Source organism: Vulpes lagopus, chromosome 8, assembly GCF_018345385.1.
Source record: "Vulpes lagopus strain Blue_001 chromosome 8, ASM1834538v1, whole genome shotgun sequence".
NCBI classification, from domain to species: domain Eukaryota; kingdom Metazoa; phylum Chordata; class Mammalia; order Carnivora; family Canidae; genus Vulpes; species Vulpes lagopus.
In genome coordinates, this window is record NC_054831.1 from 122,595,375 (window position 1) to 122,622,251 (window position 26,877).

General features: G+C 51.2%; 1 protein-coding gene across 3 annotated transcripts in view; it reads right to left on the reverse strand.

The window, feature by feature from the left end:
* Positions 1 to 278: 278 nt before the first annotated feature.
* Positions 279 to 26,877, reverse strand: part of RPS6KA1 (ribosomal protein S6 kinase A1) — a 37,267-nt gene continuing 10,668 nt past the window's right edge. The window contains exons 1-21 of one of the 3 annotated variants that reach the window (XM_041767837.1): positions 25,181 to 25,303; positions 22,420 to 22,536; positions 22,084 to 22,165; positions 21,796 to 21,876; positions 21,541 to 21,620; positions 20,358 to 20,464; positions 19,234 to 19,271; positions 18,745 to 18,887; positions 18,285 to 18,355; positions 17,879 to 17,967; positions 16,808 to 16,872; positions 16,448 to 16,550; positions 14,877 to 15,007; positions 13,462 to 13,587; positions 13,150 to 13,239; positions 12,621 to 12,779; positions 3,551 to 3,712; positions 3,234 to 3,310; positions 2,852 to 2,969; positions 1,822 to 1,959; positions 279 to 1,248 (exon numbers count right to left, since the gene is read on the reverse strand). In XM_041767837.1, coding sequence (XP_041623771.1) covers positions 1,126 to 1,248; positions 1,822 to 1,959; positions 2,852 to 2,969; positions 3,234 to 3,310; positions 3,551 to 3,712; positions 12,621 to 12,779; positions 13,150 to 13,239; positions 13,462 to 13,587; positions 14,877 to 15,007; positions 16,448 to 16,550; positions 16,808 to 16,872; positions 17,879 to 17,967; positions 18,285 to 18,355; positions 18,745 to 18,887; positions 19,234 to 19,271; positions 20,358 to 20,464; positions 21,541 to 21,620; positions 21,796 to 21,876; positions 22,084 to 22,165; positions 22,420 to 22,536; positions 25,181 to 25,240 — 2,160 coding nt within the window. In that variant the 5' untranslated portion in view covers positions 25,241 to 25,303 and the 3' untranslated portion in view covers positions 279 to 1,125. Of the gene's footprint in view, positions 1,249 to 1,821; positions 1,960 to 2,851; positions 2,970 to 3,233; positions 3,311 to 3,550; positions 3,713 to 12,620; positions 12,780 to 13,149; positions 13,240 to 13,461; positions 13,588 to 14,876; positions 15,008 to 16,447; positions 16,551 to 16,807; positions 16,873 to 17,878; positions 17,968 to 18,284; positions 18,356 to 18,744; positions 18,888 to 19,233; positions 19,272 to 20,357; positions 20,465 to 21,540; positions 21,621 to 21,795; positions 21,877 to 22,083; positions 22,166 to 22,419; positions 22,537 to 23,328; positions 23,580 to 25,180; positions 25,304 to 26,877 lie in introns of those variants that run through there. The other 2 variants (XM_041767835.1, XM_041767836.1) reach the window with 2 other exon arrangements.

Below are 26,877 nucleotides of genomic sequence, written 5' to 3' on the forward strand. Positions count from 1 at the left end.
AAGGTTAAGTGAGATATACATGTAAGGCTCAGGTACAGTGTCTGGCACTTGATCGCTGGTGGCTAATAATACTGTTACTATTATTAATACCATGGAATGGAATCCCCTGGCAGGAATGTGTAGGAAGGGCTGGTGGTACTCCCACATGCTCCCCAAATGACCTGAGTTCCAAGCAGCTGGGCTCATTGGCCCTGGTCCATTTCTTGTTGCTGCCAAAGTCCTCAATACCCAACAGCAGAGAGGGGAAATTCAGGGATGAAAAGTGGAGGCAAGCATGCTTCAACTCAACTGCAAGTTTATTAGAAAGGCCATGGACAGATGAACCCTGAGTAACCAGCTGAGGAAGAAATGAAAAAGAGCCCCTGCCCCTCTTGGTCCACCCCACAGGCCTCCTGTGAACTCTGTCCTATAGCAGACTCCAACACAAGTCAGCCAAAAAGTGCTTTCTGGATCTTCCTCCTGGGGCTGCTGCCAATCTCATTGCAGGGAACCCACAGCGGAGCCGGTGTAGATGCTGGTGCCTGAGCTGGAGGCTCTGGGGTCTTGGTCCTCTCTTCTGTCAGGAAGAGGTTTAGACACCCCCACCCGACCCCCAGCAAAACAGAACGGAAAAGGAGCTGACCGTGGATAGAGCAAGTTCTGCTAAACAGCCAAGGGCTCTGGAAGGTGGTGCTGGACTGCCTTGGAGGTATGTGCAGATGGCTACAGATGGCCGGTCGTGGGGTTCCCCAGGGTAGGATGCCAAAGCTCTACGGATTCTCAGCCACAGAGAGCCCTGGTGTGACTCAGTGCTCCTCCTGGGGCTGCATTGGCTCTTTCTGCTCCCAGAAAGGCAAATGGATCTTATAAAAATCCATGGCAGTTGATGCCAGTTTTTTCTTAAAAAAAGATGAGAGTTTGTACAGTGAATTGATTTCAACCAGCAGAACATGAGCTGAGAAGAGTCCATCCTGGGGAAGGAGAAGGCACTTCTCACACCCTCAGCAGGGGTGATTTGGGCTGGCTGCTTCCTGGGCTCCTTGGGGCTCTGCTCCCTCTGGCCCTGTGATTCAGGCCTGCTCCCTCGGGGAAGTATGCTGCCTCCATCAAGCTAGCACCGCCATGCGGCCTGGATGCCTTTGCCTCTCACAGGGTGGTGGAGGGCAGCTTCCTCACCCGCCGCTGGGCTAGGATAGATGACTCGATGGGCTTCAGCTGAGGGGTGGGCTTGGAGCTGTTGAGTGCAGAGTATGTAGCTGCCATGGCTCCCTGGGAAAGAAGGTGAGAGGTCAGATCATAATGGTCGGAGGTACAAGTGGGAGCAGGGACATGTGCTCCCCAGCCTCTCTCAATGCTCTACACCACCCAGCCCCGTTTTTTTTTTTTAAGATTTTATTTATTAAATAAATAAATAAATAAAGATTTTATTTATTTATTCATGAGATACACAGAGAGAGAGAGAGAGAGAGAGAGAGAGACATAGGCAGAGGGAGAAGCAGGCTCCATGCAGGGAGCCTGATGTGGGACTTGATCCCAGGACTCCAGGATCACACCCTGGGCCAAAGGCAGGTGCCAAACCACTGAGCCACCCAGAGATCCCCAGCACCCTGTTAATCTAGCCTTGGTGGTCCTTCATGCTCATTAGTCCTGCCTCCTCCTCAGACTAGAAGCTTCAGAGCTCAGAGCCTGTGTCTCCTAGAGGACTGTTGACACCCTTGTGTATTAGACTGAGGCTCCCTGAGGACAGACAGATATGGCATCTCCAGGCTATGCCACTCAAGTTCTTGCCCATGGAACCCTGGCCTGGGCTACCAGATGCCCAGCAGCCCAGAGTGGCCATACCTTCACAAGTTGCAGGTCTTGGTGGGACAGCTGGCTCTGAGGGAGCTTGTCTTTTTGGGTGATCCATGGGTGCTGCAGGACCTGCTTAGCTGTGAGGCGCTGGTGGGGGTCCACATGCAGCATCTTGGACACCAGGTCCTGGGGGCACAGCAATAAGAGGGTCGGTGGGAGGAGCTGGCAGGGGAGCACACAGCTAAGTCTACTATCTCCCACCATCTCCAGCCTGAACCCTTTCAAGAGACTCTGTCATCCATTCTCCACATCACTCCAAGGCCTCCCCAAGCACATGCCCTTCTTTGGGACTTCTTCCTGGAAAGTCCTTTCCTTTCTCTTTCACCTTCTAGAAGCCATGCAGGAAGGTGGGGAGAAACTAAGATTGAGAAGAGGCAGAGACTCAGATTCAAAACTTGATTCTTCTGCTTATTAGCTAAGTATCCTGGGCAAATTACTTCAGCTCTCTGAGCCCCAGTTTCCCCTCAGAGAAAGAGAGAGAACAACAGTATCTGCCTCATAAGGCAGATGTAAGGGACTATTTATCACGGGCTCAACCCGTTGTCTGGCACAGAGGCTCCCATAACAGGAAGTTTGCTAACAGTGAGAGCTCAAATGTCCCCTCCTCTGAGAAGGCCTCTGCTTGACGTAGTCAGTATCTGCCCCTCACCTCCAACACCTGCAGCCCTGGAGGAGGACCTGCCTTTCTCTGTTGCCTGGCATCTCTGTTCCTTGTAGGCAAGCCTGTATGTCTCCTCACACCAAGTTCCCACAAGGCAGGGGCTGTGATTATGGCAGTTCTGTCCCCCACAGGGCTCAGAACATGGGAAGAGCCATGAATGATCACCAAGTGGTCCAAACAAGGTAGGAGGGTAGTCTGCCTGGGAATCTTCCACTTGGGGAAATATAGCATCAGGGATTTGTGAAACATTCCACTTGCAGAAACGAGGTTGCAGGTCACCTATTTATGAATTGCTAAAAAGCCCTGGGATAGGACCCTGCTTCGCCACCCCAAATGAACAGGGCCTCACAGACTCACCTTGGCTGTCTCTGAAACTGTGTTCCAATTTCCCCCACTCAGGGTGAACTTCCCACTGCCGATCCGGGTCAGGATTTCCTCTGGTGTGTCACTGGGTCCGTTGGCAAATGGAGTGTATCTGGAGAAAAGTCCACCCAGTCTGGGTATAGCCTCTGGCCTCCATCCTGGGGTGGGTGTGGGTGTGGGGAGCTGTGTTTCTCCCTTCAGACTGGGTACTCCTCAGGGCAGTATCTTCCCCTTCCATGTGGGGCTCCCAAAGGCAGGGCCACGTCCCTATCTTCAGACCTTCCTGAGGCAGGCCTGAGTCTCTGGCATCAGACAAGCACCCCTCCTACCTGTGTACCAGGGCTGGAAGAAGGGGCAGGGGGGAGGGGTCGCTCACCCCGCCAGCATGGTGTACAGCAGAATGCCCAGGCTCCAGATGTCACAGCCTTCATCGTAGCCCTGGCGTTTCAGCACCTGGCAGGAAGGAAGGCAGGGGAGGGTGCTTAGTCTAGAGAGCAGCAGCAAGCGGCCGCATATATTAGTATGCTACTCCCCAAAGCATAGGACAAGGATCCCAACCACGGGCTGGGATTGGTACCTAAGCTGAGACCATACAGACTGGAATCCTGGACAGTGTGGGGCCTCTGTAAAAGGGCATGAGGTCTCCTATGCCAGACCCCTTACTCTTGCAGGTAAGGAGGCTGGAACACTCACCTCAGGTGCCACAAAGTTGGCAGTGTAGCAAGGTGTCATGAGGAGCCCATTTTCTGCCCGTAGCTGCTTGGCAAAGCCAAAATCACAAATGCGTAGGCACTCAGGGTTCCCAGACTCGTCCACGTACAGGATATTGCTGGGCTTGAGGTCCCTATGAACAACCTAGGAGCAGAGGGTCCAGTCAGTTGCTGTGGGCAGGCTGCTAGAGGCCCAGGTCAACTGCCAGGGATGAGACAGTTAGGAAGAAGGCCAGGAGAGGGACAGAAGTACCCAGAATCTGAAAGGAAGGGAAGGGGCTGAAATGGGGCTCTTAGTGTTGCTGGAACTACCAACTGGAATTTTGTGTGGATATCTGCGAGGCAGCCCTAATTACACCAGTCCAAACTCTACTTATTTCTCCCCTCAAGTCTGCTCATCACAGTTTTTCCTAAAGACAACTCCATCAATGCTTCCCATTGCTTGGGTCAAAATCCAAAGAGTCCTTCTCAATTCTTTTTTTCTTACATTCCTCAATCATGGCATCAGCAAACTCTGCTGTCTTTACTACTGAAATATATCCAGAGCCCAATCAGTTTCCAACCCCGCTACTGGCAGCACTGATCCCAACCAGGAACCCTATCATCTGCCCCTGTATTATGGCAACCACCTCCTAGCTGGTCTCCCTGCTTCTACCCTGCTTCCTACAGTCTGTTCTAAATACAGCAGCCAGAGTGATCCTGTTAAACATAAGTCAGATCATGTTATCCTGGCTGGAACCCCTCCAAGGCTTTTCCTCTTAAGAGGTAAAGTCCTTTAAAAAGGCTTACGTGGCCCCACTTGATCTCTCCCCTCCCTCTCAACCACATCTCTTGCACTCTATGTCCTCTAGCACCTTCCTCCTTGCTCAATTAGCTTCAGCCACACCAGCCTCTTTGCACTTCCTTCAACATGCCAAGCACACTCCTGCCTCAGGGCCTTTGCACTTATTGTTCCTATTTTAGGAACATTCTTCCCCTAAGCATCTGCTTGGTTCATTCTCTTGTTTCTTTCAGGTCTCAGCTCAAATATTACCTTTTCAGTGAGGACTTCCCTGGATCATTCCATATAAAATAGCAATCACCAACTAGTACTCCTTAGTTTCCTTATCCTGCTTTATTTTTATCTATAGCATTTTACCACCATTTGATATAATATTTAAATAATTGTTTTTTTTTAATTTACCCACTGCAATGTACTTCCATGGGTATTTTGTTCTCTGCTCTATCTCAACATTTAGAATAGTTCCAGGCACACAGTAGGTATTCAATGAGCATCTACTGAATGCCTGAATGACACTACTGAGCCCTGAAGCAAATGACTCCTCTGGCCTGCTCCTATGTAATCGGAGGGGCACGTACCACTCCACTTTCCATCCTCCCCCCTCCCTTTGTAGGGTTATATATATATATAGCTACTCCTCCATTACCTAATTATTGACCACTCTCAGATCGCCAACCCTAGCCCAGAACTTTCCTGAGTCCAGGATCATATAGCTGCTTACCAGATAACAACCACTGAATGTTCCACAAACCCAACACATCTCAGACTAAATTTGGTCTTACCCTCTTGCTCCTCCTCCCATGAGCTAACAGGGTGGTGTCAAAAACCTTCAATGGCTCCCTACTACCTGCAAAATAAAGCTCAAAGTCCATATCTTGGTGTGGGAGGCTCAGCTATCCATTCCAGCTTCATTGTCTACCACATTCTCTCAAGTGTCCTGAGCTCAGGCCAATGAAGGCTCCTTCAACCATAAATAACCATATCTGTCTGCAGAATGCCTGCTTACCTCTAGCACCAAGCACAGAGCAAGTGCTAAGTGAACTCTGTGCAATGAAGGAACAAATCTACCTCTGAAACATGGAGAGATCTTGCAGGTGAGGTTAGTTGATTCTCACAGATTAGTTGGCTTTATGAGATGATTCCTTCACAGTCCCAGTCGAGCCCCAAAGTCCTCTAGCAGGTACGTGTGGGACAGGAAGGTTGGAGAGTAGATACAGCCCAGGACAGTCCGCCTCCACAGAGGGAACAGTGCCAGATGAGGAGGAGAGGGCTACACTGGCAAAGTGGTCTTGGCGACACACTGTGAACTATACCCAAACCCTTGGGAAGCCTCCTCCTGGACAGTACCCGATCAATTCCTTGGGCTCTGTCCTTCCTAATGCAATCATATGGCCCCAAAGAGAAGGCCATACCCTAAGAATGTAGATTCTCTTCCCTGGGAAGGGCCCAGCCAAGCTTCCCAGAGTCAGGGATGCTTAGCTGAGGACACCAACTACCCTGTATGGGTGATCTTCCTGGTTTACAGAGTACTCTCCTGACCATGATCTCCTGGGGGCTGCCAGTTATACCTAGGTCAGTGGGCAGGGCAGGGGCTGCCGGCTCTATTTTACGGAGAAGGAAACAGAGGCCATGAGAAGAGAATGGACTTGCTCATATAAGTAAGAAGCAGAGGTGAGACTTGAACCCAGCTCTGACCTTAATTCCACAGTCTTTTTAGTTTAGCATGACACAGATGACACTTTCAGGAAATGAGGATATGAAAGTTCTCGATCTTTATCCTGCCCTAACACAACACAGAGAAACAACAAACTCCTACAGGTAACTGTGGCTCACTATGGCAGGTAGCCCCAGCAGTGATTCTGATACCTGTCCTCTAGGTGTATGTGTGAGGTGTGAGGTGTGAGGGAAAGGGTAGGGTATGCTCTGAAAAGCACAACAGGCTGTGCAAGCAATGAGGGAAGCCAGGCTGAGAGGGAGCCATGCAAACCAGTCTAAAGGGGCAGCTGCTACCTAACCTACTCCAGCTGACAGTCACCACATAGCCGCTTAGACCCAGGTTTCAAAAGTGGCCACGTTCCCCAACTCAACCAAACCAAAAGCAAAACAAAAACCACCCTACATCTCGCAGGCCAAACAAAATATGTGTGCAGGTCAAATGCAGCCACTGATTAGTAGGCTGTGGTCTCTGGCAGGCTGGTGATACAGTCAGGCCAGGGTGTGAATCCTGGCTTTAATAGCCTGTATCGTGATCTTGGGTATGTCACTTAATCACTCTAGCCCTGTTTTCTCACCCGGAAAATGGGGCTGGTGACTGTGCTGAGTCAGGAAGGAGCATATAAGTTCTGTACCAGGAATATTTAGCACAGGGCATGGGAAATGACAGCTACTCTGTCATAGTAACAGTACTATGACAGTATACCAGGTCATAGTAACTCCAGTACTCTCTGGGCTGAACCCTTAACATCAGACTGGATGTTAAGATACAGTGAGTGCTTGTTAAGAAGCTCTTAAAGAGAGATACCTGGGTAGCTCAGAGGTTGAGCGTTTGCCTTCAGCTCAGGGCATGATCCCAGGTCCAGGGATCGAGTCCCGCATCAGGTTCCCTGTGAGGAGCCTGTTTCTCCCTTTGTCTATGTCTCTGCCTATCTCTCTGTATCCCTCATGAATAAATAAATAAAAGCTTAAAAAAAAAAAAAAGCTCTTAGAGACTATAGGACAACAAGGATCAGAAAACTAGAGGACTGGGAAGCCAGATTAGCAAGGAGACTTTTACTTACTCTCAGAGCCTCAGCTCTCTCACTTATAAAATGGGCATAATGACAATACCCACTTCCAATTGTTTGTTGAGACAATTAAGTGAGTTGATATGTGAAGTGCTTAGGACTCTGGCCTGTGGGAACTGCTGTGTAATGCCAGCTACCGTGAGCAGCCACACCTTTGTCATTATCTCCATCACTAAAGGATATGCATTTAGGCGCCTGAGACCAGCCACACACACACACACACACACACACACACACACACACAGAGAGTGAAGTTCTTCTGTGGAAATCATCTGGTTAAGCAGAGAAGCCAAAGTGTGACTCTCTACTGAGTTCTCAAACAGGCCATCCTGGGCACAGTGGGGGTCCTTCTGGAAACAACATGAGGGAAGCTAGGCTTAAAAGGGCTCCATGTGTTTTTTATTTATTTTTTATTTTTTATTTATTTATTTATTTATTTATTTTTTAAATTTATGATAGTCACACACACACACAGAGAGAGAGAGGCAGAGACATAGGCAGAGGGATAAGCAGGCTCCATGCACCGGGAGCCCGACGTGGGATTCGATCCCGGGTCTCCAGGATCGCGCCCTGGGCCAAAGGCAGGCGCTAAACCACTGCGCCACCCAGGGATCCCATTTATTTTTTATTTTTTAAATTTTTATTTATTTATGATAGTCACACAGAGAGAGAGAGAGAGGCAGAGACACAGGCAGAGGGAGAAGCAGGCTCCATGCACCGGGAGCCGGACGTGGGATTTGATCCCGGGTCTCCAGGATCGCACCCTGGGCCAAAGGCAGGCGCTAAACCGCTGCACCACCCAGGGATCCCAGGGCTCCATGTGTTAAAGAACTCTTGCAAAATAAGATGAAACAGGCAGACAACCCAATTTTTGAAAATAAACATAGGCCTTGAACATGCATTTTATGAAAGAAGGCAATAAACACACAAAGAGGTGCTCAATTTCACTGGTCATCAGGGAAATGCAAATGAAAACCGCTATGAGAAAGCGCTCCATGTCTACCAGAATGGCTAGGATTAAAATGATGCAAAAGCCCAAGTGTTGGCAAGCACCAGAACTCCCACACACTCTGGAGGGGCTGTAAGCTGGCAAAACAGCTTTGGAGAACTGTTTGGAATCACCTACTAAAGATGAACACACACACACACACACACACACACACGCACTGCAACCTGGAGGGTCCACTGCTAGGTCTGTACACAGCATTAAAACCCACATGTGTGGGGCTCCTGGGTGGCTCAGTCAGTTGGGCATCTGCTTTTGGTTCAGGTCATCATCCTGGGGTCCAAGGATCGAGTCCCACATCGGGCTCCCTACTGGATGGGGAGTTTGCTTCTCCCTCTCTCTCTGCCCCTCCCCCTGCTCATGGTCTCTCCCTCCCTCTCTCTCTCTCTCTAATAAATAAAATCTTAAAAAAACCAAAAAAACAAAAAAACAAAAAAATCCACACATGTGTAGTCACCAAAAGACAGTGCTAGAATCTTACAGCAACATTATTTACTTGTCATAGTCAAAAGTTGGTAACAACTCAATGTCCATTAACAGTAGAATGGACAATCAAAGCATTGTCTGTTCATACAGCAGAAGTTACACAGAAATGAGGATGAGGAAGCTACAGTCACAGGGCAACAGGGTAGAGGAATCCCAGAGAGCATGTGGTGTGGTGGAAGCCAGATACAACAGAGTATGTGTATGTAAAATTCAAAGACAGGGAAAACTAATCTAAGCTATTAGCAGTTAGCGTAGAATGGTTATCCTTGGGAAGGGTGCAGGGCCTGGAAGGGATATGAGGGAATTTGGGGAAACTAGAAAAGCTCTGATTCTCAATCTGGGTGCTGGTTATGTGTTTATTCACTTTATGAAAATTTACTGACTTGTACATTATGATTCATGTTTATGTAATACTTCAATAAAAAGATAACATTAAATCAAAGAGAAGGTGCCAGTGGGCCCTGTTCCTGGTCATTCCCTTCCCATCCCTCTTAGGAGATTCCCAGCTTCTAGACTACAGATACTGCCAAAGAATCAGCTTCATAATCAGCTCAAAGAATCTCCCTTCTAATCCCTCAATGAGAATTTCCCATTTCCTCATCATCTCCCCTGGTATTTGGAAAGGGCCAGAAAATTTAGAGACCCACAGACTCATGGAATGGGGAAAGAGACAACTTTTCCCCATAACACTCCCACCAAGTGGCTGTCTGTATTTAGAGTTTATATATCCCTAGTAGAGGAAGCAGCTTTTTTTTTTTTTTTTTTTGGAAGCAGCTCTTACTCTAGAAAGTCTGTCCTTGCTTTGAGCTTTAGGTGACCCACTGGAAACTCACTGTTTTGGCTCTGTCTTCTAAACCTTCCTGGGGTAACTTTACCTAGTACTCACCCACTTGAGAACAAAACAGGAAAAGGAAGCATTTACTATCTGACCTGATATATTTAAATATTAGCCTATTTGCACTGACCATCTCAAAAGCCAAAACTTCTTCAAACATGACCATTAAAGCAGTACATGTGGTAACCAAATTGAAGCTCTGATTATTTTTTTTTTACAGAAGAATCTTCCCTAATAAATTAGACAGAATCAGACATTGCCATTTTTGCAAAATCTAATGAAATGATTAATTCAGGCGAAGATCCTGAAAGGATGAAACCATGAAAGGCTGGTGCAAGTCTTTATGAGACACCATCAGACTCACTCACCACTTGCCACCCATTCACTCATCCCTAGACTGTGACTACCTGAGAGTACCAATGACTAATGGGGGCCAAGTTACACTGTGCTTGGGGATGTGATGCCATATGAAGTACACTGCACCTCCTATGAAGTGTGTGTTGTTGTTTTTTTAAAGATTTTATTAGGGCAGCTCAGGTGGCTCAGCAGTTTAGCGCTGCCTTGGGTCTAGGGCGTGATCCTGGAGACCCGGGATTGAGTCCCACATTGGGCTCCCTGCATGGGGCCTGCTTCTGCCTCTGCCTCTGTCTCTGCCTCTCTCTCTTTCTCTCTGTCTCTCATAAATAAATAAAATCTTTAAAAAAAATATTTTATTGATCCATTTGAGAGAGAGACAGTGAGAGAGAGCACAAGCAGGGAGGAGAAGAAGAAGGCTTCTCGCTGAGCAGGGATCCTGACTCGGGGCTCAATCCCAGGACCCCAGGACCATGACCCAAGCTAAAGGCAGGCGCCTAACTGGCTGAGTCACCCAGGTGCCCCCATGAAGTGTTTTTTAACTCCTTGCTTCTGAAAAGAAGTTGATGCAGAATATAATTAAGACTTCAGAAATATAGGCAATACAGAAACAATTAAAATGATGCCATAAGGAAGCAAATAGACACATTCAGAATATAGGACATTCCACAGATTTGATCTCTTCAACTAGTCAGTAGCATAAAAAAGGGAAGTTTTACTATGGAGGTTACACATTTAACTAAACTCATCAGGTTATACACTTAATATCTACTGTATGCAAATTTTATCCCAGCTTTTAAAGAGACTTAAGGGAGTAACAAGTGAATAAAAGATGTAAATCTTGCAGAGACCGTGATTCCAACATGCTAATGGCAAAAAAGATTTTTTGAAAGGTCAATAGGGAAGTGCATCTATTGACTACTACGTGAACACAGTAATTGTTAATTTTGAGAGTTGTTATGAAAAAAAAATGTCTTTTTTAGAGTTATGGATCTACAACTAAGATTATGAAAGGTCTAAGATATGTTTTAAAATACTTTAATTAGGGATGCCTGGGTGGCTCAGTGGTTGGACGCCTGCCTTCAGTTCAGGTCGTGATCCTGGGATCCGGGATCGAGGCCTACGTCAGGTTCCCTGCAAGGAGTCTGCTTCTTCCTCTGCCTATGTCTCTGCCTCTCTCTCTCAGTCTGTCTCTCTCATGAATAAATAAATAAATCTTAAAAAATAAAATAAAATAAAATACTTTAATTATAGGTATTTATGAGCCAAGTGTCATAGCATCTGCAACTTCCTTTCAAATGCAACTATAAAAAATATATATTTATATGTAGAGATAAAGATAGAGAAGTAGAGACTAAGAGAGAAACAAAGATCAAGAAAATGTGGCAGATTGTTAAGATTTGGTGAACCTAGAAGGGAAATGGTTTTCACTATAAGATTATTTAAAAAAAATTATTTATTTATTCATTCATGAGAGACATAGAGAGAGAGGTAGAGACAGAGGCAGAGGGAGAAGCAGGCTCCATGCAGGGAGCCCGACATGGGACTCGATCCCAGGACTCCAGGATCACACTCTGGGCCAAAGGCAGGCACTAAACCACTGAGCCACCCAGGCACCCCTATAAGATTCTTTTTAACTTTGAATGTTTTCCTCAATAAAAAGTTGGGAGAAATACTTCAGTAACATCAAAAAAAGAAAGAGAGAGAGAGAAAGCAGAAGAAGGAAAGAAGGAAGGAGAGCAGAAAGGAAGGAAGGGAAGAAAGAAACAGGAAAAAAGAAAAGAAAGAGAAGAAGGGAGAAAGGGAAGAAGGGAGATAAAAATCTCAACAATTCTTTAATCTGGGTGATGGGTATCGGGAGGGTCATTATACTCTTATCATAGTTTTGTATATGTTTAAAATTGTTGCTAATAAAAAGTTAACTTAAAAAAAAAAAAAAGGCACAGCAATGATCTGGCCCTATTCCTCCCCAGTGCAGCAAGGTGGCAGCTCCCACTATCCTGAGTCTGCAGATAAGGAAGCGGCTGAGAGGTGAGAGGCCTTCCCAACCATACACACTGGACTTGGACACAGCTAATTGTTGGATCCCAGAACCCACGCTGTCTGACTTGGAAGCACCCCAAAACATCATCTCGTCCAGGGAGAAACTCATGCTAACTCTGCTTTCAGCTTCTATACACACCACAGTAAATTTTCTACCACCATCCCATGCGATGATAAAGGCCAAGTCGTATGGCTCAGACAAATACCTCTTCTCTAGCACCTGCTATCTTTCCAGCAGCATTTCTTCCTGCATCCACTTCCTCTGTCCCAGCAGCCAAACCCACAACCAGATTCAACTCCCTGCTGGCCCTGCTGCTTCCCAACTCACAGCCCTATCTGTAGCTCTTCAACCACAGGCCTCAGTCAGACATTCTGGCTCTATTTTCCCTGGCTGTGTGCCCTTGGGCAAGTGATCTCACGTCTCTGAGCCTTGGTCTTCTTACCTGTAAAATGGGGCCAATAATAGCACTTGCCTCATTGCATTGTTGTGAAAATCAATTGAGATAATGTAAGGAAAGAACTTAGCATGGTGCCTGGCACACAGTAAGTACTGTGTAAACAGTCCATTTCACAATCTGGCCTCATCTCTCCCTTCTTCCCTTCCTTACATGCATCTACTTACCCACCCACCATCCCTAGTTCCCCTCTGTCTGGCTGGCTGAAGACTACTACTGCCTGGGCCAGGCCATGGCTCATGCACTGTAGTGATGGTATGACCCTCGGCAGCCCATCATCCCCACTGGGTGCCCCCTACCCCAGACTTACCCCCTGGGAGTGCAGATACTCCACGGTTTTGCTGATGGTGTGCAGGACAAAGCTGGCCTCCCGCTCGGAGAAGAACTTCTGCCGCAAGATCTTGTCTAGCAGTTCCCCACCCCGCATCAGCTCTGTCACCAGATACACGTGTTTGCCATCATCGTACACCTGTCAGAGACCTCATCATCAGGTCCCTCCTCTCCATGCCAGGCCTGAGCCCCCTGGTTACCCGGTCACTAGGCCAGGAAAGAATGACATGAGCCTTGGACATGTGTTCTGCTCTGTGCTTCAGTGGCCCTCGCAGGGCCTTCACTTATCTGGGGCCCTGTCCTCCCTAGACAGGAGGATGTTGGCACCGGTCCACCAAGGGGCAGTGAATGCCTGAGAATGCCTGACCCTGAAGTGGAGGGACTTGGGAAGCAAGGATCTTTTCCTCCCATGAGCAGAGGAAAATTAGAAATCAAAGGAATGGTAGTCCTGAGACAAATCCCAGAGTTGAGTGCCCCAGCCCCATCCCAGTCTCAAGGACCCCACTTACATCTTTCAGAGTGATGATGTTAGGGTGCTGCCCATACCGCAGAAGAATCTCAATCTCTTCTGAGGGATCCCGCTTGCTCTTGTCGATGACCTGAGGAAAGAGAGTACATGGGTAATATCAGGGGGACAGTCTCCAGAGTCCCTCCTTGCCATGGAGCCCACCCTGTAGGCCTTAGGGGACGGTCTCAGCCACATAACTTTCACTCACCCACAGAGCCTAAGGAACCAACCCTCCCCCGCCAAAGGGCCAAGACTACATTGGCCTCCCCCCACAGCCCAGCAGCCTTGGCTGAGACACGCTCAAGAGGCTCACCTTGACAGCATACTCCGTATTAGTGGCCTTATGTACACAGCGCTTGCACACGGAGTAGGAGCCCACACCAATCGTCTCCTTTACAACGTAGCCATCGCTAAAAACCAGGTTTTTCCCGTGGAGTTGCTGTAGGAGAGCAACAGGTGGGGCTGATCCTCTACTCTAGAATGTGGGGGTCATCCCTCAGCATCCAAGGCCTTGGCTCAGTGGAGGTGGCACCAGGCAAGAGCCTGGGGCAGAATCTTGGTCCCGTAACCTTGAGCAAGAATCTGGCCCTTTGGGCCTCAGTTTTCTACTCTATATGGGCACCTGCAATGGCTCCAAGCTGTGGTTAGACAGGGGTGAGGGGGGCAGGCAACAGAGCCACAACACACTCATCGAGAGATCTGTGGCTCTGAGGAAGCAAGGCAGGCCTGAGGGACGCAGGAGCCCTGAGCTGGGTCCCAACTCTGCCACCTTCTGTGAACTTGTGTGAGTTGCCTCCCCCTTCTGGGGTGTCATAGCCCACCTCATGAGGTGTCTTACAGTTCTGAGCCATTCATAATAGCAAATGCTTCTGTGGTGCCTAGTGTGTGGCACTATTCACAGCACTTTTCAGCAGGTGACCACATGTCCCCTGGTTCAGGCTTATTGTCCTTGTATCCAGTCTGGTTTAATATTTGTCCTGGGGACGCCTAGGTGGCTCAGCGGTTGAGCATCTGCCTTCAGCTCAGGGTGTGATCCTGGAGTCCCGGGATCGAGTCCCACATGGGGCGGTCCCTGCATGGAGCCTCCTTCTCCCTCTGCCTGTGTCTCTGCCTCTCTCTGTGCTTCTCATGAATAAATAAATAAAATCTTTAAAAAAAAACTTCGTCCTGGACAAAGACCTCCCTATGGTATAATATATTAGTCACCTTAACTTTACACATACAAACCATCTATGGAGAAATGTTCTATCATCACCCCCATTTACAGCTGAGGAAATAGAGCACTGCGAAGGTAACTGTCTCATCCAAAGTTCCTTACCTCGGAAGCTCTGAACCCCGGCAGTGAGCTCATGCCTCTCAATTCTAAATTTCTCACAGGGCTGGGAAAGTGTACTAATGGGGGACAAATGGGAGGAAACATGAGCCTTCTTCCCAGCCCATCCTTGTCAGGGACCTGACAGCCACCCACAGCATCACAGCAAGGGCACCCCCTTGCATGTATTTATCTAGGCTCTACAAGGTCCCTGGCTCTGTGCTGGGAAATGCATATCCATGTTGTCATCCCTGTTTTACAAACAGAGGAACTGGGGCCCTCAGAGGTTGGGAGGTCCAATGGACCACACAGTGACAGTCAGGGGTTGAACTCCGGAGCCTTGTATTGTCAGCCGTTCTGCCTTTGTGGCTTCTAGGTAGGAAAGACAACTAAGTGGCAGTCTCCTGCCCCCTCACCTGTACCACTGAATGCAGTGGTGCCTGTGGGGCCCGAGGCTTGCCGTCGTCCTCCATCAGGCCAGTGGCCACGAAGCTGAAGCCACGGAACAGCTGATGGGCACCAGCACTGGGGGGGATGCCTGGGGAGTCTGCAGGGACAGGAGAGGGATGCAACTCTGAGAAGGTGCCCTTGACCCCGAGGCAGCCCAGCAAAAGGAGACCATGGTGCTTCCAGGCCTGCCTCAGCAGCTAGTTGTGGAGAGGGCTTCAGTTAAGCCCATCCGTTCATGTGTATTTAGACCAGCCCAGCCCTGACACATAAGAAACAGAAAAGATCCCACACACACTGGGCGTCTGACCCAGGCCAAGACACCTCATCCCTTTCTGGGGTGCCCCTTTCAGGTCTGCCCCTTCGGGTCCATCTTCTGCACAACAGCAGGAAGGATGATCCCAACTGCAAATCTACCCCCAGCCCAAAGCCTTCAAGTGCTCCCCTCTGCCCTCAGAAAAAAGCCCAACTCCTCAGCCTGGCAAACCGAGGTCCTTGTGATCTCAACTTTCTCTGTCCCCACTCTATAGCTCAGCTTCGCTGGACTTCCCAGGTCCTTAAAGGAGCCCCTGCTCCCCAGCACATGCTGTTCCCTCTAACCAGGTACTCCACTGCTCACCCCTCCTTCAAGGCTCAGCTGTCACACTCAGCTCTGAGAAACTCTGCCTGAGGCTGCTCCTCCAGCTCATTTCTATGAAGCTGTGTTTGTCACAATGCCCAGTAGTTTTCATGTCTCCACCCCAGCTACAGTCTGAGCCATATGAAGGCAGGGCCCTCCTCATCCCCCGGCCGACCACTGGCACACAGTAGGAACCTGGTACATACTTGTCAGATAAGTTAATCAAGATGGGACAAACTGTTGGAGAAGTGCTAAGCTCCTTGTCATCAGAGACATGCAAGCCACAGTGAGAAGAGCACCCCCTCTGCTAAAATCCATCCATCTGGGAATTCTTTCAGAGCTAACACTACCCTACAATATCTGACCAAAATATTGGGATTATCAAACTCCCAGAAGCCCCCTCTTTGGCTTCTTGCAGTAACCCCAGGGCCTAAGGGAGTCTGTGGCTGAGCCCATGTTCTAGATGAGTACACGGAGGTCCAGTGATCAGAGCAGCCAAAGGCAATTCTCACACTGGCCTCTGACCTGTGGGTGCTGTCACCTCTACTCTGCCAGACTGTCTCCACCTCATGTTTTTGCTGGGCCAGATTCTTTAGCCCTGACGTGAATGTGAGCCTGATGTGTTTGGTCTTCCCAGTGGGCTGGAAGATGCCCGGGGCAGGGGGCCTGACTTTTCTATTGTGGCCTTAACCACCCACTCCCCCACCCCCTCACCCAGATACAAAGAGACCCATAGAGCCCTGGAGTGGGAGAGTCAGGCAGACTGAGATGGGGACAAAGAGTCAGAGACCTACACTCCAGTCTGCCCACATACCTGGGCCGACTAGAGTCCCTGATCACCCACCCCTACATCCCAGGGAGCCTCTGACTCCCTCCTTCCCTCCTGTGCCAGCCCAAGCACAAACCAGACAACAGACGCACCCTTGGGTGTGCGGGATGTGAACTCAGTGTCAAAGTAGAAGGTGTCATCAGGTTGTGCCACAGCCGGCTTGAAGGGTGGCTTGATCTCACGACGGTATAGCTTCTGCAAGGTGGGGTGGGCACTCCAGTCAGCATGGCACCCCTGACAGCCCACTAGGGGCCTCACACAGGAGAAGGTCACTGGCCTGGAGCACAGGCCATGCAGGTAGAGGCATAATTACTGGCCCTTGGGAGGCCAGCCCTGCCTCTAAGGCCATGCCGTCAGCCTCTGTTCCACATCTGGAGCCCTTGTTGGTACAAGCCTCCTCCCACCACAGGCAAAATCCTAACTGGGTGACTAGGGTGGATAGACACACTCACATTCCAATCAATGGTAGAGTAGAAGGCATGCCTCTTGATTTCTTCTGCCCCATCAGGGCCGGAGCCTGAAAGAGCCCAGATGAGGGGTTTGCCCCTGGATGGTCCACCCCCACATACCCATTCTGTCTGCTGTGTGACCTCACTGTGGTCTGGGACTAGTGGCTGCAGCAGTCTACTGCCCCAAATCCACCCAGCCATCACCCCAAAGGCCTCCTGTCCACTCAGCATTTTTCACTTTCAGAGACCTTTATGATCAAGCTCCAATGTGCTAATAGAAGAAAGAAAGGCCCAGAGAGGTCAGGCAATTTGTCCAAGAACAGAAACTGGCCTTGTTCTAAGATCTGCAGAGGCCCCCATCCCCCTCCCAGCCCAGGCTTCCTTTCTATTGTTCTTATCCTTTCTATTGTTCTTATCCCATGTCCTTGTCAGCCACCAGGCACACTCTCACTCAACCCTAGGGACCAGGACTGGACCTTACAAAGCTGGTCATGGTCCTGAGGAACCTAGGAGCCAAGGAGCCATACTGGACAAGACATACTGGACATCTACTACACACCAGGCACGTTCATGCAACTTCATTTAGTCAACAGATTCGACTAAATGAAGTATCATCTCCCATGGAGACGAGGACCTGGGGCTCTGGGAGGTGAAGTCAACTGCCTTGGGTCACTTAGCTCATAAATGGCATTCGTTCAACAAATATTTATGGCAGGACTGCTGTATGCAGGGCAGTGAGGACTTGACATGGGGCCAAGATTGGGACCTGAGCCTTCTGACTCCTGAGTTCATGCTCTTTCTCTTGTGCCAGCAGCCTTGGCGAAGGAGCTGTGTGGGGGCCTCTGTCCTTGTCCCCAGGAGGAGTGGGGATGACTCAGTTCCTGCCTTCCCCCTACACACAGGTCACCCCCTGCCCCAAACACCACACATGGAGCCAGAAAGCAGGGTGGCCCACAGCATTGTCTGACCACACAAAGGACAACGGCCCCTTTCAGCCCCTTTCAGCCCCAGATGTGGCTCTGTGGCCTTGACTGCAGCTGTACCCCGCTCCCCTCCCAGGCTGGGGCTGCTTACCAAGCCGGTTGGCAGGATTCCGCTTGAACAGGGCCCGCAGGAGGCTCTGGGCTTCTGTGCTCAGAAACTGGGGCATGCCTAGCTTCGCCCTAAAATAGCCCCCAGGTCTCATCAGGGCTGAGCCCTCCCCAAAGGCCTTGTCTCCCCTCCCCACTTCTGTCCAGGTCTAGTTTCCAGCTCAATTCAGACAAACCATCCACTAACTCACCTCCCAAAGACTTCAGGGATTCCCCACCCACAGGCCCTGGTGGATGAAAAGGGGGCTCTGGAAAGCATAACGCTTAATCCAGAGGAAGATCTCATTAATGGGGAAATCAGAGGCAGGTACAGAGTATTATTTTAGCCCTCAATCTGAGACCAGGCACCAGGGGACACCCTGAAGTGTCAGGACAGGGCTGGTGCTTACTTCAGAATCAGTGTCATGGTCTCCTTCCGGTCCTTTCCCTGGAAGGGCAGGGAGCCTGTCAGCATCTCAAACTGCAAAGGACAAGGGTCTATTAGGCTCTGGTTTCTGTCTCCCATGTCCCCCACCTCTTCCCACTCAGGCCACTCAGCTCCACTCCCAGGATTCTTGCTGGACCATAGCAGGTCCACCTGGTTCAAGAATTGTGTCAAGCAGAACACCAAAAGCAGGACTAGAGTTCTGAGGTTGAGGAGAGGCCAGATCCCAGGTTGGGGGCAGTCCACGTGGGGCCCAGCCTAGAATCCTCCTAAGGAAGGAAACTACAGCTGGGCTGAGGGTGGGGCAGCATGGCTGGGAGAAGACAGGAGGAAGTCTTAATGATTATCACCCCCCTCACTATACAGATGAGAAAACCGGGGCCCAAGGCATGGGCTGAATGCTTTACCCCTATCCGGGCACTCACCATCAACACCCCATAGGACCACCAGTCTGCACTGTGGGTGTGGCCCTGGCGGTTGACGACCTCGGGGGCCATGTACTCCACCGTCCCACAGAAGGAATAGGCTTTTTTCTCATGGTCGATGGCCTCCTTGCTCAGGCCAAAGTCTGTGGCAAGGAGGATGAGAAAACACATCTGTAGGAACTCCCTGGCCTTCCTTGCTGCCAACCCCTGTACACCCAACCCTCCTGGCCACAGGCCTGAGGGCAGCACCCCATGACACTCAGGAGGAAGCTAAGGCCCAGAGAGGTTAGGTGACTTGTTCAAGTTTACACAATGGGGAGCTAGGGTTCACACCCAGGCTGTCCCAGGTATAGCGTCTGGGCTTTTGACCACTTCCAAGCGCCTGGCATAGCCTCTCAGGAAAAATGGATCTCCTAGCATCAGCCCAGGCCTATCAAGAGCCCATCTTACCCTCCCCTAGGACTGGAAGGGCAGGGGCCCTCTACTCACCAGTGAGTTTTATGTGGCCCTCCTCATCCAGAAGGATGCTGTAATGGAGAGATGGGAGTCAGGGCCCTTCAGCGGTGGCCCCTTGTGTTCTGGTGACACCATAGGGGCTGGGCGGGTTGGGCCTAGCCCAGAGAAAGTAGTCCACCCAGATCCATCTGATGAGAGGCAGGTGGAGCAGGGTGGTGGTACCATGTAGGGCCATGCAGACATGTTTGTTAATCCTTAGGACAACTGGATGAGGTAGGGATTATTATGGCTCTATTTTAACAATGGGGAAACTAAAGCTCTGGGAAGTTAAATTACTCCACACGGTTACAGAGGAAATAGGTGGTAGAGACAAGATTTGAATTCAGATCTGCCTAACTCTAAAGCTAGATCTCAAGCCAGCCCAGCACCTGCCCCTGGCTCCCCCTCAAGTTATCATTTGAGTATATTTAGATTTTTTAAAAAGATTTTATTTATTTACTTCAGAGAGAGAGAGAGCATGAGGGAGAGGCAGAGGGAGAAGCAGATTCTCCTCTAGGCAGGGAGTGAGATGCAGGGCTCCATCCCAGGACCCTGAGATCATGACCTGAGCTGAAGGCAGCCGCTTTTTTTTTTTTTTTAAAGATTTTATTTATTTATTCATGTGAGACACACACATACAGAGAGCGAGAGAGAAGCAGAGACATAGGCAGAGGGAGAAGCAGGCTCCATGCAGGGAGCCTGATGCAGAACTCGATCCCGGGTCTCCAGGATCACACTGCTTCAGGGATCCCCTGAAGGCAGCTGCTTAACCAACTGAGCCACCCAGGTGTCCAGAGGATATTTAGATATTAAGGAAAATTCTAAAGAGGACCATATCAAGGAAAGACCTTTAGTGGTGGCATCTCAGACATCACACTGGAATAGCAAAAAACCTGCATGGAGATATCTAGGCCTGGTCAATGGCAACACTGGTAATTAGGCAGCCCCCCAAGGGGAGCCTGCTGCCACTACCACCCTGCTCCACCCATATATCATGGGGAAGCCACAGAGAGGGAGACTTTGTTGGAGAGAGGTACACCTACCCCTGTCAGGAGAGACCCCAGGGCCTGACTCTGTACTCCCTAGGAAGGCTGGTATGGGGCCTGGGCCTTACTCACTTTTCAGGCTTGAGGTCTCTATAAATGATGCCCAAGCTGTGCAGGTGGTCCAGGCCCAAAGCCAGCTCAGCCAGGTAAAACTTCACATCCTCCTCTGTGAACATAACCTATGACAGGCAAGAGGTTGGCATCAGCTGGGAGTGCCTCTTGCTCAGGAGCCAGGGGAGTGGGCAGTCAGCAGTTTCCTGGTCCTTCCTTGGGGAAGACCCTTAGACACCCCAGTGCCATACACTCTTCTCTTTATGAAGGCATGTGAGTATGAAATGACTAATATACGAGTCACTCACTGTGACATTGCTTAGAAACAGCAAAAGGGTTGGAAAGAGCCCAACAGTTGAGCAGAAGACTAGAATATATTGTCTCTCCCGTGCATGATGGAGTGCTATGCAGCCATAAACTAGGACAAGGAGTCTCTCCATGTTCTGATATGGATTGATCTCTAAGATACATCATCTCGAACAAGGCAAGATGCAGAACAGTATATACAGGGTAGTACTTTTTGTAAGGAAATGGGGGTTGGAATTCAGAACATGTATCAGAATGGTTTGTATTACTAAAGAAACCTGGGGCACTTAACCAAGAAATCAATAAAAATGTTTACCTATGGGGGCGTAGAGGGATGGGGTGGGAGGAAGACTTCTCAATATTTTTATTTTCAATCATGTAAACGTGTTACCTATTCAAACATTAAAATAACATTTAAATTTTTTTTAAAAGTGTGTTTCTCTTCTCAAGTTTGACTTATATTAATGGTTCCATTTTAATATCTGGCTCAAATTCTTTTATGTCAGTTAAAATCCTTTTGGTTAACACATGGGACATAATGTTAAAATATCTAAATTTCTGGGCAGATTTGGATTTCTTCCCATCCTCACAGCCCTGCCTAGGGCAACCTCGGAAGAATGGAGATACAGAGGTGAAAGAACCCTCAGCTCCTGGGAATCAGAGTGGCATCAGAACCATGGCCTGATCCTCCTCCTCCATCCTGGGAGAAACTCTGAGGCTTTGCCAGGGTGTATGCCCTGTCCCAGAGTGGGTTCCTCGGTCGGGTCTGCGGGGCAAGCCTGGGTGGTCCCAAGTCCAAACCACACTGGACATGTTCTTCACTGAGCCCTGGGACAAGAGGTCTCGTTGTCCCTCCAGCTCCAACCTGGGGCCCAATGGCAGTCTAGTGTCAGCTTACCTCTTTAGAAAGCCGGGTAAAGAGGTCTCCACCACGCAGGAAGTCCAGGATAAGATAGAGCTTTCCCTCCGTCTGGAAGGCTGGGGAGAGGGAAAAGGCAATGGTGGAGACAGCTGGGCCCTGGGCCCTGCCCCTCTACCCTAAGCTCCCTTTGTCTGCTGGGGTAGGGGTGACCTACGGGAAAGGTAGCAGCCCACAGGCAAGGGCAAAGGCTGGTAGGTCGGGTGGGAGTTCAAGTAGGGTCTGTGATCTCACCATAGTGCAGCTTCACCACAAATGGGTGGTTCACATCCGCTAGGATGTCTCTCTCCATCTTGGTCCGAACGCGGTCACGTACTGGCCAAAAGAGAAACACAGTCACAGATAATCTAGCCCCTCAAAACAGTCATCCCCAAGCCCTGGCCAAGAAGGGCTCTCTCTCTCATGTGTCCCTCCCATCTCACGGCAGTGCCCAGGGTGGAATCCTTGGCACCCTGCCCATCCCACTAGTCCCATCTCCTGTGCCCAGTTCGGGCTCTGCATGGGGAGGTGACCTTCACTCACCTTTCAGCGTTGCCTTCTTTAGTACCTTCATGGCATACAGGTGCCCACTATCAGGTCGGGTGATTTTCCGCACTAGGAAGACCTGAGAAGGTAATGGGAAAAAGCAGAGAAGTTGGGGAGGGGACTAAGCCTATCAGCTCCTATCCTCTGGGTCCTAGGCTGACCTCTAATTTTCCAGAGTCCTAGGTTGACCTTCGGGCCTCCCTGGGTACCAGAGTGACCTCCTGCCCTCCCCTCAGACCCATCAACCCTTTCCCTCTGATCCTGAACCCCAAAGTGACCCCTAACCCCCACCTCTGACATGAGTTGCCCTCCCAGTTTGGGCTCAGGACTCACTTTGCCAAAGGATCCCTGGCCCAGAACCTTGAGCAGCTCAAAATGGGATGGGTCAGCCTTCTCAGAGCCAGCCTTGACATGGTGCGTGATGGAGATCTCCTTGAGGACGCCCTCATCCTGATGGAGGAACAGAGCTGGTGAGTATGGTTGTCCCATCCGGGTGAGCAGGGAATATGGTCCCCATCCTAGCCTACTCCTCCTGGAGGCAGGGCCCTGTTAGCCATACCAGATGGCCGTACTGATGGCGCCAGCCTCCTGGTTCATCAATACCAAAAGGGCCTCAAGGGCCCGGGATGGTCAAACTACCAAGGTGCTGAGTCAGGGGAGGCACTGCTCCTATTGCCCCTGCTGCTCTGACCTGGTGAGACCCAAAGGGATGCCCAGGCACAGCCCAGGTCCTGCCTGTGGGACTCCCCTCCCCCCGCTGCAAAGGTGTTAGTTTTGCCACAATAGGAAGTAGTGTGTATTCTCATACCGGGGAGGTAGAGCCAGGCTTTTGTTCCGGGTCAGAATGGATGAGAGGATCCTTGGCCAGAAGGACAGTGCTCAGATGCACAGACACCCAAGAGTCACTAGAGACCACCCCCACCAACCCAGTAAGTGCCAGTCAGGGGTGGACAGGAGCTAAGGCCGAGACTCCATGATCCACTCTTTGAAACTTCCTTCATAGGAGTCTTCTAAAAATCCGTTGCTGGTCCTAGTTGTTCTAGGATCCTTCTGCCCTCCCTCCAATCTGCCGGGATTGCCCTGGAGCCCTGAAGTGCTTCCTCACTTCCCCAGGAAGCAAGTCTGGGCAGGGTCCAGTTGTCCAGTAGGGCCAGGCCTGGGCTAGGAGAGCCGGAAGCCAACTAAGGCCAAACTAGCTGCCCAGGCACCTGCTCCAAGGACCACACATCTGGGCACACTCACCAAGTCCCGCCTGGGGCCAGAGCCAGGGCCAGGGGCAGGCAAAGAGGTCTGGCTGGTCCTGGGCCGCTGCTTCCTGGGCAGCCAGGGGAGCAGGGCCCAGAGCCGCAGGCGGGGCGGCTTGGGATCCTGCTCCATTCGCCCGGCAGGGCCAAGGCACCATGGCAGGAGCAGGCAGCGTCCGGGGCTGCCTCCGAGGTGGCCGGGCCCAAGGCGGATGTGCAGGGTGAGGGCGGGGGCTGGGCCCAGCTCAGCACCGCCAATCACTTAGGGCCTGTGGTTTCCCTGCTCCAGGCCTACAATCTTACCACGTTCCCTTCCTCTCTTTTGCCCCCCTCCCCGTTGCCTGAGTGCTGCCCTCCGCCCCCCCCCCATCCTCCCTGTGGGCCTACAAAGGGAGAGCCCCATGCCACTCCAGCTGCTGAGGGGGAGACAGGTACCCAACAGGCAAAGACTGGCATCTAACATGCAGAGGCAGATAAAGAGGGACACCCAACAGATAGAGGCAGGCATCAACAGGTAAAGACAGACCAAGGTAGGCATCCAACAGGCAGAGGTGGGAGGGTATACATGGCCACCAGGCAAGGATGGATAGGGACACATACCCAGCAAAGGGAGGTAGGAAGAACACTTACCCAACGATCAGAGACAGATGGGGACATGTACCCACCGAAACAGAGGCAGGAGGGAACTCATACCTGACAGGTAGAGGTCCACGGGGCATATATCCAACAGGCAGAGACAGAAGGGGACGTGAACTCAACAGGCAGAGACAGATGGGGACCCAACAGGCAGAGGCAGATGGGGGTTTGCATCCAACAAGTGGAGACAGATGGGGACATGTACTCAACAGGCAGAGACAGAAGGGGACACCACCCAACAGGCACCCAACACGTGACATGTACCCAACAGGTGAAGACAGGCACTCATCAAGTGGCAAGAGACAGGAACCCGACAACAGAGGCAGGTGGGCCACAGAAAGAGAAAGCCAGTCAGCAAGGCCCAAGTAGACTGACAGATACCCAGGCCAGTGCACAGAAAGTCAGGCCGGGAACTCAATGGCAGAGCTCTGGTTCTTGCTAGTCTTCTGTGAGGTGGGGTGGGGGGAGAGGTGAGGGGATATCACCTGCAAACATCCTGCATCTTAGAGAGCAGCCCAGTATTCATGGCAGACACACATCTGAGGTTTCATCCCATGCCAGGGCCTGGAGAGGCCCCAGGACTAACACAGTGGGCTGAGAATGCAGTCTGATGGCTTTGACTCTGATCCAGATTTCCCAAATCTGTTATCCCCATTTCAGATACAGGAAACCAAGGGCCAGAGGACCGTGACTCACCCAGCCTGAGAATGGACCAGTGACAGAGCCAGTGACACTCAAACCCTTCCTCTAGTTACTGCCTGGCATGGGGTCAGCAGGCCTCAAGTGCCAGGAAAGGGTGAGCAGGTAAGTCAGCGAGAGCCCTGCCCTGCCCATCCAAGCCCATACCCTCCCTCAGTACCGGGATCAGTCCAGGGACTTCCCATTCTAGGTCTAGGACCCGACAGACACGGCCCCATCTTCAGGGGACCTCAGAGAGCCACAAAAGCTGCAGTCATAAGAAGCTACAGGCTCTTCAGGCCCCTGAGCATAACCCTGGGTGGGACATAGGGATTGAGGTGAGCCAAGGCCACACAGCAACCCTTGCCCACCCCGCCCTGAGGTTTGAGCCTCTGTTTGCCTGCGTCTGAGAACACTCCCTGGGGACAGAAGCAGTCACCCGGAAACCCCAGGGGACAGAGCCACTCCCAAACCCATTCCTTGCCCAAGGCCATGGTGACAAGACATTGCTGGAGGCAGACCAACCCTCTGCTCACCTTTCTGGGACAGGGGAGTGTGTCTCTCTCACCCCTGGGGAAATCTGCCGGGGTCTGCATGGTGGGGCTCAAGCCGGTGGCCAAAGGGCCCCGTTATTCCTCTACTTCTGCTTTTTCAGCCTTCCTGGCCCAGAAGGCAGGGTCCCTGACCCCCTCCTTCTCACTTCCCCTCTGCAGAGAGGAGGGACAGAAGATGGGTCAGGCTCCCCTGCTGAGGAGGGGACATTATAGACCCAAGCCCATGACCCCAGGGGGACCCCAAGGAGAGAGCCTTCCTCACCTCCCCTGATCCTAAGGAGGGGAGACTAGAACACGGATGAAAGTCACAAGATAACGAGGTGGTGACACACTGGGCATCCCAGCACCTGCAAACATCCCCTTGAGAAAATGTGGGGTAGAAGTCAGCCAGGCCACAGTCTCTGAGCGTCCCAGCCCCAGAGTTCAGAAGCTCCTTCCCCCCATCGTGACCTTCCTTTGGCTATGCAAACCCCAAAGGGCAGCCCACAGAGCAGGCACCATGACACCGGCCCTGCCCTGTGGAAGCCTGCCAGTCATGGGCCCCGCGATGGGAAGGGGGCCAAAGGGCCTAGCAAGGACCTCACAGAAGTCTGAGAGAAGCAGGTAGTGGTGGGGCAGGAGTTGACCAGGCCCAGCCCCTTTCCACGTGGCCTCGCCGCACCAGTCACACCTGTACACCCACAGGAACTGGCACGCCCACAAATACACACAGGCTGATGATCGGAAACCATTTCCACAGACATGTGGAAACACACGCCCCCACGTCCACACAGACTTCCCCTTCCAGTCCTCAAAGGGCCTGCAGCGATAGTCTGACGATGGCCTGCTGGTGATTGTGAAAACACCACCTTCGACAGACCACTCACCGTACCTGGCTCCTGCAGGCAGGAGGGCTTGGGGGTTCCTAAAGCTCTCTGGTCCAGAGCCAGCTGGGCCCCCCACAAATCCTCAAATCCCTCAGAAGCAAAGGAAGACTCTGCAGCTAGCAGGGTACAGGAAGGGGCAACAGGAAGGAAATGGGCTCAGAACTGCCTTCACCGAGGGTATGTGCTGGGGCTGTGAGGCCTCTGGTGGCAAGAGTGGGGGAGGACAGGCACCAGACCACATCCCTTGGTCCTGCCCTATTCTCCCTTATAGATACTTCCTCTTATTTACTTCCTCCCACAAGGCAGCTGGGAGAGAAGCCCAGAGCCCCCCAGCCTGATCCCTGGTCCCTAGGGTCCCCCCACCCTGGCCCTCCCTCTACCAGCTGCAGCCCAAGCCCAGCTGCCAGTCTCGGCTGTAACGGACACCAACAGCCCCTTCCCCAGCTGGCAGTATATGCAGGGCCTCCCAGGCCTGCCCCCTCTGGTGGGATAGGTTGCCCCTGAGATGTCTCCTAGTGTGCCCCTGGGCAGGTGAGCAGAGGCCCGTGGGTCCCGGGCATCCCTGCTGCCCTCAGCCAGGATTGGCACGAGTGACCATGAGAACTGTGCCCCTTATAAATCAAGCATGTATTGCGCAAGGCCATTCTTTCCTTCAACTTCAACTGGCGTGAGTTCTGGCAGGCCCTGTGACTTAGCTTCGAGACACTGTCATCCCATTTCAGAGACAGGAAAACCAGACTCGGAGATAAAGTGACTTGCTCAAGGCCACGTGGCTAGAAAAGGGGACATCTAAAGCAAAATCAAGGAGTGTTT